This window comes from Pleurodeles waltl, chromosome 7, assembly GCF_031143425.1.
Source record: "Pleurodeles waltl isolate 20211129_DDA chromosome 7, aPleWal1.hap1.20221129, whole genome shotgun sequence".
Classification (NCBI taxonomy): Eukaryota; Metazoa; Chordata; class Amphibia; order Caudata; family Salamandridae; genus Pleurodeles; species Pleurodeles waltl.
Genome location: NC_090446.1, coordinates 967,905,397 through 967,919,924, shown reverse-complemented (window position 1 = coordinate 967,919,924; position 14,528 = coordinate 967,905,397). Strand labels below are relative to the sequence as shown.

The 14,528-nt window shown below is 40.6% G+C and overlaps 1 protein-coding gene across 2 annotated transcripts in view; it reads right to left on the bottom strand.

Annotated features, from left to right (window-relative positions):
- RNF213 (ring finger protein 213) overlaps positions 1-14,528 on the bottom strand; it is a 1,978,231-nt gene that overhangs the window by 1,583,540 nt on the left and 380,163 nt on the right. For both annotated transcript variants that reach the window (XM_069199724.1, XM_069199725.1), the window contains exon 7: positions 9,148-9,437. In XM_069199724.1, the coding sequence (XP_069055825.1) occupies positions 9,148-9,437 (290 nt within the window). The remainder of the gene's footprint in view (positions 1-9,147; positions 9,438-14,528) is intronic.

Below are 14,528 nucleotides of genomic sequence, written 5' to 3'. Positions count from 1 at the left end.
CAACGCTGAGAAACATCTGGAGTCTCCTTCCTGAATTGGGTCGGCTGGCATGTATGGGTGTGCTGCCTCTTCATTCTTCCCTCAGGGGTGCATTATATTGCCACAGCTTTTCATACCTATGCTGCATGGTTGGTTTGTTGCCCCGGCCCCCTTTCCCCTGCCCTCCATGGTCTATTATGCTGCCTCTTGCACCTGCCTTCAATTATCCGAGCATGTGCCCCTGACCTGTGACCCCCCCTCCCATACTATTCTAATGAACAACTAGATTGCTTACATTCTATATTCATTACAAAAGCGTGGCACGCCTGACATCATCTTACCTTAACCAAAACTATATTACCTAAATAATTTCCTTTATAAAATATAAAAATTAGAGGGTCTTATTTCCATAGAAAGTATGGTTAGTGCTGTAAAAAACTAAAATGAAGACATATTTTCTGAGTTCTCAAAACACAACAAAGCACTTTAAAATGATTTGCTATACTGATTAATTTGTTTATGCAGTTGATCACTTGATTATTTGCTACACTTAGGGGCTCATGTAAAACACTCCAATACCTTCAGGTAAAGTCTGCACTATATAAAACTGTGAAAAAACATTCAAAAATAAGTGTTTTGCACACTTCTGTCATTGAGCTATGCTTGGGCTACTTTTGGGTGATATTTGTGCTACAGTTAGGCACTTTTCTCTCTGGTGGCCATCTTTGGAGACGTATTTGTTATAAAGCTCCCTATTTTATTCTATTTCCAAACTATAACGTCCTTGTAACCGTTGGATTTTTCAGTGAATGGCTAGTGTTTTTTCTAATGTTAAGTAAGAAGCCCATCGCAATGCACACTGGGGGCGGCTGGACTACAGTATCCTCAGTAAAAAATGCGTTCAGTTTTCCACTTCGTGTCCATCAAGATAGTGATCAGATGTACATAAGTTCAGAATGTTACGACTCTAGTTGCACCTTAGAACTCTGCAGAGAAGCTGCTAAACACTAGGGTGTTAACTGGTAGTCTACTGGTGGTGTTGAAAATGCATGTTTCAGACTGCATGTCAGAATGTTTTAATGAAATAGAAGAAGCTATTTGAGGACTCCTAAAACATGTTGTTGAATCTGGTGCAGGAAGAAGACCAGCAGAACGAGAATTATTCTTGTATTTCAGTGTTTTATTTTCCGTATCAACACCGACGTCCTCAGCAGCCCTCCAGAGGGAAATCCAGCCGTCAACTCTCTCCTCTGGAATGCTGCTGAGCACGCCAGAATTCACAGCAGGGAATCTTCCATAAAGGCGCCCTGCTATAAATAACATACAATCATGAACATAACACATCTTCCCCCTTAACAAATACAACAACAGACATTGATCTACAAATACCCCAATTTTAAACAAAATGCATCTGCATTAATACAATACATATTGATTTAAATGTTTAGGTCTAACAACATTCCTTTTGGGCCTATTAACGTTTGTCTCCAGATTTCCACCTGGAACGCTTTCACATCGAATGCTTGAATTTCCACTGTTGTATCCATGTTGCACATTGCTTCCCTGTATGTTTTCACCAGAGCCCTCCTCCTGATTACTCACTGTAGTTTCCACCTTCATGTACCACCCTGTTTCTCTGCATAGTTTCGCCAGAACCCACTTCCTGACCATTACCAACAATACCCCCACCAGTAAACTCACCTCCGACAAGAATACTTGGAGATTAAACCTCATGAACCACCTCTTGCTCATGACGAACCTTCACCACATTCCTCTTATTCCACCACTTACCATTTTCCACCATGACAGAATGCTTTGATACTCCGATGGCCTTAGTAACAGGATAAAAACTCGACTCACCACTTCTTTTACCATGAGGCCTCTTCACTCAGACTTTGTCACCCACACCAAACTGCATATCCCACACTCTTTTTAGATTATCATATCTCAATTTCCTTCTATCGAGCAGTTTCTCCACTCTCTCTTTCACCTGTTTAATATCAGGAATGACCCTTCCCTTCATGGTCTCCTCCACCACCCACTCAGGAGATAATTCATTGCAAGAGTATCTACCTTTTAACAAAACAAAAGGAGCTACCCCTGTAGACGAATGAGGAGTATTGTGATAACACCAAATTCTTTCGGCAACAGAATCCCGCACACTCTTCCCCACACAAATAGCTAATTGAATAGTTTCCTTGAATATTCTATTTACCCTCTCCACAAGACCGTTACCTTGCGGACTATATAAAGCAGTAGCAAGATGCTTAATACTAAGACCTTTTCAAAAATTCCCTCATCTGATGCGAAACAAATTGTACACCGTTGTCCGTGACCAAATATTTAGGAATTCCTTCCCGACGAAAAATCTCTTTCAAAAATCCAATTACACTGATAGTATTAGGTTCTCTTAAAAATTTGTACGAAATCCATTTGGAATGATAATCAACTGCAACCAACACATACCTCTTGCCTCCATTCACTTCCCCTATTGGACCAATAAAATCTATTCCTGGTTTTTGGCAAGGTTTATCAGGAAAAGGTACAGGACACAATGGCACCTCCCTCGTTTGCAAACTTTTGTCTGCTCCTTTGCACTCATAACAATTCTTGACTGCCATCTCCACCTCCGAGTCCATACCCGGCCACCAATAATACAATCGCAACCGTTTTCTTGTGCCAGTTATCCCCACATGTCCTACGTGAGCCAGTTTAATTAATTTGTACCTTAAGCTACTAGGAGGTATCAAATGCTCCCCTCTCATAACAAGGTTGTCCTCCACATTCAACTCCTCTTTGACTTTACCAAATGTTCTCATAACTTCAGGAACACCATTTCCTCCAGGCCAACCTTCACAAATATACTTTTTAAGAAGCAAAAGAGTTGTCCTTGTCCACTGCCTCCTTCCAATCCAGTCTAGAAATGATTCATCCCGAAACAACATCACCATCAATCATGCCCACTACAACCTCTTCATCTTCAATTTGTTTTGTATCACTAGGAATGCAAACCGGACACCTAGAAAGAAAATCAGCCCTGCCATTACTCCCACCTGAAATATGCTTCATTTTCATGTTGAATTCATATAACTTAGCTAACAACCTGGTCAACCTTGGACTGGTTTTATTAAAAACTTTGTCATTCCACAAATAAACCAATGATTTATGGTCTGTGACCACAGTAAATTCTCTACCCCACACATAATATGAAAAATGGTTAGCACCCCACACGCAAGCCAATGCCTCCCTCTCTATTGTGCTGTAATTTACCTCAGCCTCAGAAAGACGCCTAGGCGCAAATGCAATGGTGTGCTCCATACCATTCACCATTTGACTCAAAACAGCACCTAAGCCAACTCCACTCACATCCACAGTAATGATGGACGGTGCATCTTCGCTGAAAGGTTGAAGGGCAGGAACCTTCACTATGAGCTCTTTGAGCGTAGAAAATGCTTGCACCTGTTTATCTTGCCACTGAAATTTTTCCCCTTTTCTCAATATTTTTCTCAATGGTTCAGTAAGATAAGCAAAATTCTGCACAAACCGTGAGTAATACTCACATAGACCCAAGAATGACTTTAATTGATCTTTATCCGTAGGGGAAGGTGAATTTTCGATTGCACTTAACAAATCCTTTTTGGGTAAAATCCCTTGAGCCGAAATTCTTTGTCCTAAATAGTCTACCGAATCAACCATGATTTTGCATTTCTCTTTTCTAACTGTAATTCCACAAAGTTCCAGTATTCCGATAACCTTATCAAGTTTGTGTAGATGTTCTTGTACTGACTCCGAACCAATCAAAATGTCATCTTGATAGGCTAATACGCCGCACTCATTACCGAGAATTATTCTTGTCTTATAGGGTGTTGATGTCATTAGACCACACCCCTTCTCATTACAGAGATGCACATCACCTAATATGCTTAATTGGTAGTAGGCTTTCGAGCCTATACAGCTTGGAGTAAGACAACATGCATAAAGAGGATGATGTGGTCAAAATACTCATTTGCCTAATAATTCTGCACTCCCTGTAAATATATATATATATATATATATATATATATATATATATATATATATATATATATATATATATGTACACATATGCACACACCTATGTATAATTTCTGCTACATAGGTGTATGTCTGTATTTTTAAATCAGCTTCTGTGTTAACCTGGTCCGATGCATATCTATAAACAACATATGTATGGATACATCCACGTCTTCACATCTATATTTGCGCATATGGGTGTCTCGGCATGTATTTTCCAGACCTCCAAATGTACCCATTTTATGTCATGCATATTGCAAACCTTTCGTGCCTTCTGTCGACTGGCTCTGTGTGTCTCACAGTTCTGTTATGTCTCTCCTCAGATTCCCCTCTTGGGTGTTCCTGGAGATGTACAATTCTATCTTTTGAGGTACTCTCCCTTCCAGTGTTAAGCTTCATGCTTCTTGCAGGTTTTGCATATGCACCCTGGTGTAAACAACATAAAGGCATCACTTTCCTTTTTTTCATATCTTCTAGAGTTACTCCTTGATGGGTGTACCATTCCTATTATCTCAATGACTGTTGGGGTGCTTTTTGCACCTTACTTGTTCCTTCTGCTCCTACTTTAGGCGATTTCATGTTATTTCCCTTTTGTTTTTCTATAAGAACAGATTCATTTTCCTTACCATACACTCTGGCCCCCATGGTGTTTCATATTTTCTTGAAATATTCTGTGGGTCGTCCACTTTTCTGGTGAGTTGAATGCTTCTTCTCACCTTTGTCTCTCTCATGTCTGGTATACTGATCCTTTAGTTAGACTGGTTGTTTATTGCAAGGGTAGGATGTGTTCGCAGACCCTCCTCCTGGGTTGTTATTGCTTTGGTACCTAACTATAAGGTAAGGAATCTATGGCTAGTTGTCTCTATCAGATGGACAAGTTACTTACCTTCGGTAACCCCTTATCTGGTAGAGACATAGACTAGCTGCAGGTTTCTTACCGATCCACCCATCCCCGCTCTGCAAATTGTTTTATCTTACTTCAGTCTTGCTTTTTTAGCATTCTTTTGCCAGGCTTTTCCATTTAGTGGTTGTAAAATCTAATTTACATCTACCTCTTTTGTGATACACTGTTATACTGCCAGTTTTTATAGTGACGTTGTACATTGTTGTGTGGATTCCAGTCACAGAAGAAACTGACGTCAGTGAGTAGAAGGAGAGATTATATGGACTCCATTGACGTCATGTTCAGAGGATGGCGTTGATACAGAGTCATATGACGCCCTCTACCGATGCACAGAGGTACTGCTAAAGATTTTTTTCCAGATCCTGTCTGGTGCCTGGTGAGAATTCTAAGGTAAGGAATCTGCAGCTTGTCTATGTCCCTACCAGATAAGGCGTTACCAAAGGTAAGTAACTTGTTCATCAGGGAACCCCCACCAGTGGAAGTACGGGAGGAGGACTTGCTGGTGGAGTTCACTCATGGAGTTTTTGCCGCAACTTGCTAAGGAGGTGTGCAAAGTTCTCGTACACACCAGGAAGGTACTCCACCAGTATATGGACTCTATGGTGAAGTTTTCACTGCCAAATGCTCTCCGCTAACACCGAAAGTTGGGGAGCTTGAGTGCCGCCTTGTTTCTGTATGTAGTACATAGAGGTCATGCTGCCGGTCGAAATGAAGGGCACTTTGTCCATGGTGTGGCACTGGAAAGCCTTCAATGCTAGGTTGCCAGTTAACAGATCTAGGTTATTGATATGTGACTCTGATGCCTGGGTTCCCATTGTCCTTGGACAGCGAGATCCTCTAAATGCGTCCCCCATCCCATGAGGGAAGCATCCGTTGTAATGATAATTTGCAGAACAGGGTCGCGAAAAAGGCTGTCTCTGCATCAGCATGTAGCTTTGGACCCTCCTCTGTAGGCTGACCTTTGAAAGAGCCCACGAGGGGTGGATGTTTGGAGGGCGCCCATAGCCTTGGCGGTCTCCGTATCTTTTTTGATTTTATCCAGCATCTCATCAACCAACTCGCTAGAGAGTTGCTCGCTGAAGGGCAGTTTGAGGAGATGCTGCTGGACATTCCTTTTGAAGATGGAGTCTTGGAGCCATGAGTGGCTGCAGATAAGCTTGCTGGAATTCGCTGTAAGCTGCAGTGTCAGCTGCATCAAGGGCGCACTTGATAGGGGAATCTGGGAGATGTTGGAGGAGCTTCTCCATCTCGCCCCAGTGAGTCCTGTCATAGCATGTCAGCAAGCCAATGGAATAGGCAATAGTTCAGCAAGCCAATGGAATAGGCAATAGTCCAGTGGTTGGCTGATTGCATAGCAACGTGTTTGCTCGCTGAGCCAATGCGCTTGCTTTCCTTATCTGAGGATGTTCGGATGGGGGAAAAGAGGTGGGAAGGTTTTGCATGACCGGTGCCCTGTGCATTGACTCTTGATGTAAACTGGGTCAGACGGTGATGCCTTTTATTTTTTTGTCAGTCCTAGGGGTGACCACCCGAGCTTTAACAGGATCTTTAAAAATATCTAAGGCTGACTAAGTATCCCTTTCAACATTGGTAGTTACTGCATGGATTCTTGGGAGGGAAAAAGAGTTTCCAATAGGAATTCTTCTTCAATGGGATCTCTGTGCATTTCCAACTAATGGAAGGACCTCATGGTAAGCAGAAGTGTCATCTGGTGGGGAGGGAGGGTGGGCTATAGGTCGTGGCCCATGTCCCCTGGAGGATCAACATCGTATAGATTCCATGAATTATCCTTGGGGGACATGTCATAGGGCTCCCCTGGCACCTGGGTTGTGCTCCTTAAAGCCAAAGTGCAGTGACACCCGTGGAGTGTAAGGAGAGGTGTCAGCAGGCAGAGGAGGGGATGCAGGCATAGAGGGAGGAGGTGAAGGAGCGGTGGGAGAGTCAAAAGCAGAGGGCTGTTAGCCTGATCATGTCTCTTGAGTTGGTTATGCGGTGGCAGGAGTTCAAGGGCTTCTTTGAAGCTGAGCTTCGGCTTCAATCAGTCTGTGCTGGACACCGGTGTCTGGATAAGGATTTGGTCACTACGAGAATGGATTATGATGTGACCAAGGTGGTTGTTGAGTTCATCCTGCAGCTTCTGGAGGACATGTTCCATGGAGCAGAGAAAAAATGTTGGTCAGCACGGAGGGTCCCCGTGCCGGAGCTTTGGTCATCGGGACCAAGCAGGATGTAGAAGGCTTCAGCTTCAAAGGGCATTTTGGTGCTGTCAAGATGAAGGCGGTTGATGCCAATGCATCGGCTTCAAGATCTTTGGCACAGAAGATGAGAGAGGGGTCCGAAGCAGCTGTTCAGTGCCAACCATGGCCAGATCGCAGTGGTAGACCGCAGGCCTGTCTCTGCGCATGGACACTGGAAATCTGGGGAGCTAAATTCGTCCTGACCTGGACGAAGTCACATGCACTGGATTTCAGCCGAGACAGGGGATGTGATAGCAAAACAATACTGACGGAAGAGTGAGGAACTGAGAAGGCCTGGAGAATTCACTGCAACAGCTCTGATCAGGAATTTAGCCACAAATGGTAAAACCTGACAGCAGAAAGAAAACAATCTTATAATGGGGCATTATCAGAAGTAGGTGGAGTCACTGTACCTCATAACTCAATGAGACTTTTTTGAAGAAAAACAAGTTGCACACATCCGGGCCAAAGACTAGATGGCAGGAGTATGCACACCATGTGTATATACAGCCACACATGCCTGTAACTTAGGTCTACAACCAACCTAGCTATGCAGTATGCAAATGAGAATGAACATTGAGGTACACCGAGGCACTGGGATTTACTCAAACCAGAATACTGGATATTCAACTTAGGTTAGGAATTCTTTTCTTGGGGCACTCTATCGCCAAATGAAATGTTATGCAACTGTTCATAAAAGTATGCAATACTATGTGGCAAACATGGAGAGTGCAGATTTTCAGCCAAACATTTGATATTTAGTACTCTGCTCACCTACAGCAAATTTAAAGTTCTTTTTGTCTGAAATTAATGACAGTGACTTCAGCTCACTGCATTCTGTGATCTTCTCCATGCTGTATGATCAGAACAATGAAAATATATACAAAAATAAATAAATAATATGATTATTTTTAGTCAAATCGCAGAACCGCAATGTGCACAAACATAAGAGTCTTACCAGATTTGTAACTATTTTATACATACAGGCTCTGACAAGTTGCCATTAGTTTTAACCACCACTGCTTTGGGTACTCACACCATGGGCCAATAATACATTGGGGCAAATATTCACCAACATTTCGCTATTACAGATTTTGTAGAACCATTCACCAATTCTGCATCTCCTTAAGAAGTGCAAGAATTTAATTTTCACCAGTTGGTGCAATGTTTTCAAATTTCAATTGTATTGGTTTGTTGACTCCATAGAAGATCAACAAATACCACAACATAGAGACAATGATTAAAAACAATGAAAAGAATCACAATCAGAGCAAGTTGGAAAGACCACAATAAAATACATACAGTTATGTCATTTAAGACCAAACATTATTCCTAGAAAGCAAACTGCTCTAAGGCAAATATTGCAATCTCATTAACTTACATCAGACCTGCAAAAATAATAATCCACTAGCATTCGAAAGAGCATTCTGCCATTAATTCTGGGGTAGAGCCCTCAAACATTGTTTTATGGATGGGGAGAATGACACCTCTTTGGTAAGAATTAAGGACCTTCCACTCACAGAGTATTCCTTGAATAACGTAGACAAAAAGAAACCCCAACGTAAAGGATCCTTTTTCATTATCACAATATGGTTATCATCTGGGTGTTGCCTATTTTCATACAAGTAGGAATTTCAGTAGATGATGTAAAACACAAAGCAGGAAATGCTTCATAGTGTGAATACATCACAATTTCATAGAACATTTATTACCAGGCGGCCTAAATGAGGGTGTAATTGTCAGACCAAAACAACAAAGTATGTAATGTGGAAACCAAACCCTGTTGTGTGCAGGGCTACAAAGGAGGATAATATGCAGTAAAAAAAGTCTATATAAACATACACAGTGTTAGTGAAAAAGAAAGTTCACTGTACACTCACATAAAACGTATATCATAATTTAAGTGGTCTACAAGAAAGTCAAGCAGGTCTACAGCGATCACTATCATATAAAAAAGTAGGGCAAAAAAAGCACCTCAGTTTCACCAAACTGCAGAGATGTCCACTTCTTTGGTTCATTCTCATGCACCATTGGGTTGCATGATACAAAATAGAATTGATGAAGTTGAAAGAGGAAGCTGTTCAAGTTGGTAGAGTCCAAGGTGGTAAGGGTGTTGAAGATGCAGTCAAGCATGATTTCACCAGCTATCTCCTTCCCCTTTAGGAGACTACGCTTTTTGTTGTCCAATCCAACGAAAGTCATGAGTTGCTTCATTAAGCCTTTCTCTGGCCTGACACAAACTATGTCATCATATTGGTGCCATTCTAAACAAAAGACAAATAAAGAAAAAACATTTTCTGAAAATAGTTAAACATATAAAAATGTTATCAGTTAGCCATAATTCTTCAATTCTCCTTAACACTTGTGAATCACCAATAAAAGGCATGACTAAAACAAGTTAGTTTTTGTTCAATATGTTAAAACAGCAGGTTGATATTTCTAATCAAGGTAACATGACAGGTAATGTTGTAGTCATGTATTTTCTATGGGCAATTTAATTCCTTAGACAAGTATTAGAATCACATAAAAGAAAAGAGCTTAATGAAGACTATTCTTGTGACCTTCTGGAAGATTTCCCTCTACTTAGTATGCAGTGCCCTCACCCACTTTTCTGGCATGCTACATCATGGTGCATGCTACAACACCTGAGGTACGTACCATGGCCGAGCCACTAAAGAAATTTTGCTCTAGATTTCATTTCAGGGTTCAGAATACAAATGCGGATAAAAGTGTCTTAAGTGATACCCAATTAATTCAATTTTATTTGTGGGCTCTCTGACCAAACAAAAAAATAAATATAGCAAAGTGTGGATGGTCACTAGGACAATTATAACCCTACCATCTCTAAATCTCCAAAATGTTTCGGCTGTATTTTCACACCTTTACGGGTCAACAACCTTCTTCAGGACTTTCAGATCCCTATTGTCCTCGTATTCAGGAGTACGCCCCACTGTCAGGTGTATAGTGTGTTAGCATTGACAAAAGTGAAAAACATATTTCACACTTGCAGTATTAGACACAGGAGTAATCTTTACAGGAGAACAGAAGACTGCAAACCAAATTATACACAGCACACAAGATGGCTTTTTTTTTTTTTTTTTAAATAAAAAAAGCAAATTTTTGTTTGTCTTACCCAGTTGTCTTGTAAGGAATTGTTAACCCGGGGATGCCATGTGGGCACACAGAATCAAAGGATAAATCACAAACATATCACACTATATTCCCTTAAGTTTATATAGAAGCAGTCACCTGCTTCCAAAAGAGCGGGGCTATAGGCAGTTGGTATTTCTTACTTCTATTCAATACAGTAACTAACAGGAGAACTGTAAGACCTATATGGAGCAGGGCAGTGAAATTATATTGATAGTGCTTGCGAAACAGGTTTTTCTTTGTAGTCTGACAAACTTCCTAACATTGATGTAGCCAAAATTCAGGAGCAGGAAATAAGTCATTATTTACAATTGTTTTTCTCAAAGTTATTACCCTTTGGGCTGAAACCCCAGTTTAACTTATATCAACAAAGGTCCTGATGCCACATTCCTGCCATGCCACACCCTCCAAGGATATGTTGGATATGAAGGCATGCTGGTTTTATTCTGAACTCAGTGCTCGAAGTGGAAGTTGTGATTCCATTACGTTGCAGTTTCTGACATCCTAACCTGTTAAGGAAAAGCTGGTGCATGTCTCCATCTCTGAATAATTTGAAATAGATAGGGACCGGGCTACAATGACCACCCTACTGATAGGGTAACTATAGTGATAATTATATTGGGTTCCAGATATCTCTCCTTATTCAGAATTCTAAATCATATTGATCTGAAAACACTCATTTTCTAAGTGGCCTAACGAAACTTGATGAGGCTCCCCTACAAAGTACATGGAGGCCCCCCGCAACCGAACATAGTCAGGAGCTCTCAGGTCAGGTTACTGTGCTGAGGGGAACTCCTGGAGCTCAGCCCCCTACTTCCCAATGCAGGGGCTGTGGGGAACTATGTTACGCCACTGCCTTTTCTTATAACGATGAGACGCAAGTCTCAATATTGCCCATGTTTCCCACTCATGTCTTTTATTTAACAGTAATCGTGTCTTCGGGTATAATAAACATGGTTTAGACCTAAAGCCCAACATATTTCCTCAGACAATAACAATAGTATCCCAACCATAGGGTCAGTGGGTCTCTTGTCTTTCCTTTTTGCCTATGTAGCTAAACCTACTCAATTCCTGAACAAAGTGCATTGAAAAAGTCTAATCATGTTTAAAAAAAAAAAAAGAAAATTCAGTTGCGTAGTTAGGATTCTTATATCAACTGAGTGTGGCAAGCATAATTGGGGTTACAATCATCAGGAAAGTTATTGAATACAGTGTATTGAATAGACCCAACCCCAATTCTTATATGGCATTTACATGATGCCACAGGATGTCCACATTTAGGCCTCTCACATGGGTTCTCAATCTGTATATCCAGCGTAGTTCATATTTCAGCAATGGATTTTTCAACTTTTTTTTATTCCATGGTCATTTAAATTTGTCCAGGAATACCTATTTTAAATGGTCTTCAGCATGATTGTTTACCCAAAAATGTGTTGTCAATTTTGTCGTTTTTTTGCACACTGTTGCTTATATGCTCTTCTTTTTTAATTTTCGTGTGGAAATTCCAGCCATCAAGAAAATTACATGAACACTATCAAGTAGATAACATTTTCTGAGTTGCACATAACTTCCTAGTGTTTGTTACGAAGCAGACACTGCATCCACCACAGGCGCAATTCTCCTTCACCCACAGTAGTCCTCATAAATTAGGTTCTATGGGGCCCCTCTATCTTGTGACCTAGTTGAGCCAAAATGTTCCTGAAGTTAGCATTTTATTTAAAGAGAACATTGGTTTCTGTACAGATCGAGTTTCAAATGAGCCAATGTTTGTTAATAATTTTCTTAAGTGCATTTGATGCTGCACAATATATAGTTACGCATATCAACATGTTCTCTTTTGGTTTTGTAAGCATTTCAAGTAAGCTTTCTGGGTTATTGTCTCTTTTATGTTTATATGCTTCTTTTATTGCTCCGGTAGAGAGTCCTATTCTAGCCGTTCTTGCTCAAAGTACTGGCCTTCGTGTCAAAATCGGTCATAAAAGTACAGTTTCAGCAGAGGTGCAGGAACTGTCCTCCTGGCAGAATCTGTCTTAAAGCTCGGGATGGAAACTATGACACAATAGTAGGTTATTTTTATCTGTGAGTTTGTGAAAGACAGTAGTTAGTAGAAATCCATTAACTGCCCTTATAACAAGGTCCAGAAAAGAGAAGGCCCAGGAAAGTCATATTTGATGAGAATCTCAGGAAGGTGTTCTGTGAGTTCAACCATTCCAAAAAAAGTGGCCTATCTTGTCTTCCCCTTCTAGATTAGTAATGCAGCTGCACCTCAGTCTAATGCAGTCTTCGGAAGGATTAGACTCTGGGTACAGAAATTCACTTTGAAAATGGTGGACATACAGACAGGCAAAACTGGGCACAACAGTACTTCCCATAGGTGTTCCATGGGGTCGCAAGTAGTGTTTTATCAATTTCAAGGCTATTCTTGCTACATTGAGAAAGAGGGGGCGTAGTGTTCTGTAGCAAATTTGGTCTGGTGCAGTACATCTTTTATTACCTAGAGTGTTTTCTCCAGTGGAATACTCCTGTGGTCTGCCTAGAAAGCATTGTTTTGAGAGAAGTTCCCAATGGGATGTAGATACGGAGTTATGTGACTAAACTGAATTCTGAAAAGTGTCATGCACAGCAGGGTGACCAGTAGCAGAGGACACAAATCACCAAATTATTTTGTGTAATAAATAATCTGTAAAACACATGGTGGCCTGAGTTCACGCCATGAACAATTAGAATTATGAAGAATTTTTATAATTAGAAATAGCATAATCAAATTCTGATGACTAGCGACATTTCTTCTAACTTATTGACTCTGGTATCAGTCATTCTTATGGTACATACTGGGCCTAGTATATTTAGGGGCTGGAAAAAAGACATCACCAATGTGGCCAAGAGATGACTATTAATGTTTCTGGACTGAATTATGCTATAACATGTACTGTATGTCAGTAATATTTTTAAATTGGCACCTACATCGCGCTAGATGCACCAGATTAAAGCAGTCCAGTTTCCCTCATGGCACACTAGCCTTGTTTCACTCATTCTGTTTCCCGCACCATGATTTTAAAGGATCTTTCTTCCATTGCCTCAATGACAGGGATTGAATCGAAGGACTAATTATAGAGGGTGAGCCAATATAGAATTTCTCTCTCTGCAAGCTTTGTTGTACAACAGTATGGAGCTGGAACTAATGGTGAAATATTCCTTCACACTTTTGTAGGGCATCGTGACACAAGCCATAAATTACATTAGTGAATTGTGTGAGCTTTATGATGCATCATTTCCGGCCATACACAAGCAGCAACCTTAGAGATGTGGATTAATTCGCCATAATGGGCGACACCAAGAAGTGACATAGGTAAGCCAATATGGAATGCTATACACTGTTTCCATAATACCTCCGTATACATAATTGATATCGATAATTTGTCACTTTGGGCTCCATTCACCGAAATAAGGTGATTTAAGCTGGCAGCAAAACATTTTTTATCCACTTTAGTTCAACCTATGCGATCTTGCTTACAGCCATAGTCCACTTGATCCTGAAATGTTGATTTGTTGGTCTTTTCATGAATGAGAAAGTGAGACTGAACATTCTAGGATTCTTCAACACCTAAGTGCATAGCTTGCGGACACAGTGTTGTCAATTGTACACCTTGCTTTGTAAATTACCTAAGAATTGTAGTCCCTAATTATAATTTTTTATGTAACTGTAGCATTTTTGTTGCGTTTCAATTGTACAAATGGCAGCAGGTAAACATGAATTCACAAAGACTAAATATTAATGTAGAGTTCTACAGAGATCTGTAGTAGATCCTAATCTGTACAGTATAACCATATTTGGCCGTGTGCACATCAAAGTGAAACAATTCTTGGTGGGTATGACACAGAGGGAGCTCCTTTAGATAAATAGGAAAGGAACAGGTCCCATATATAATTTCAAAATCCTGTGTCCTCTATGCCATGTTATTAAGTTTCTCTATAGTTATGAAGTTCTACACATACTAGTGTGTAATGATTTATGTGAGCAGTCCCACCAAATGTGGTTTAAATTTCCCAATGTCTTACAGCCCCTCAAACACTTCAGACTAGTGAGCGGGTAAAACTTGTGTAGTTTAATTGGATAGTGGTGCCAGTCTAATAGTACTTTGTAGTTCACATTTCTACCTCGGATACTGCATACATTTATGTGACGATCTCTCCATATATCCAAC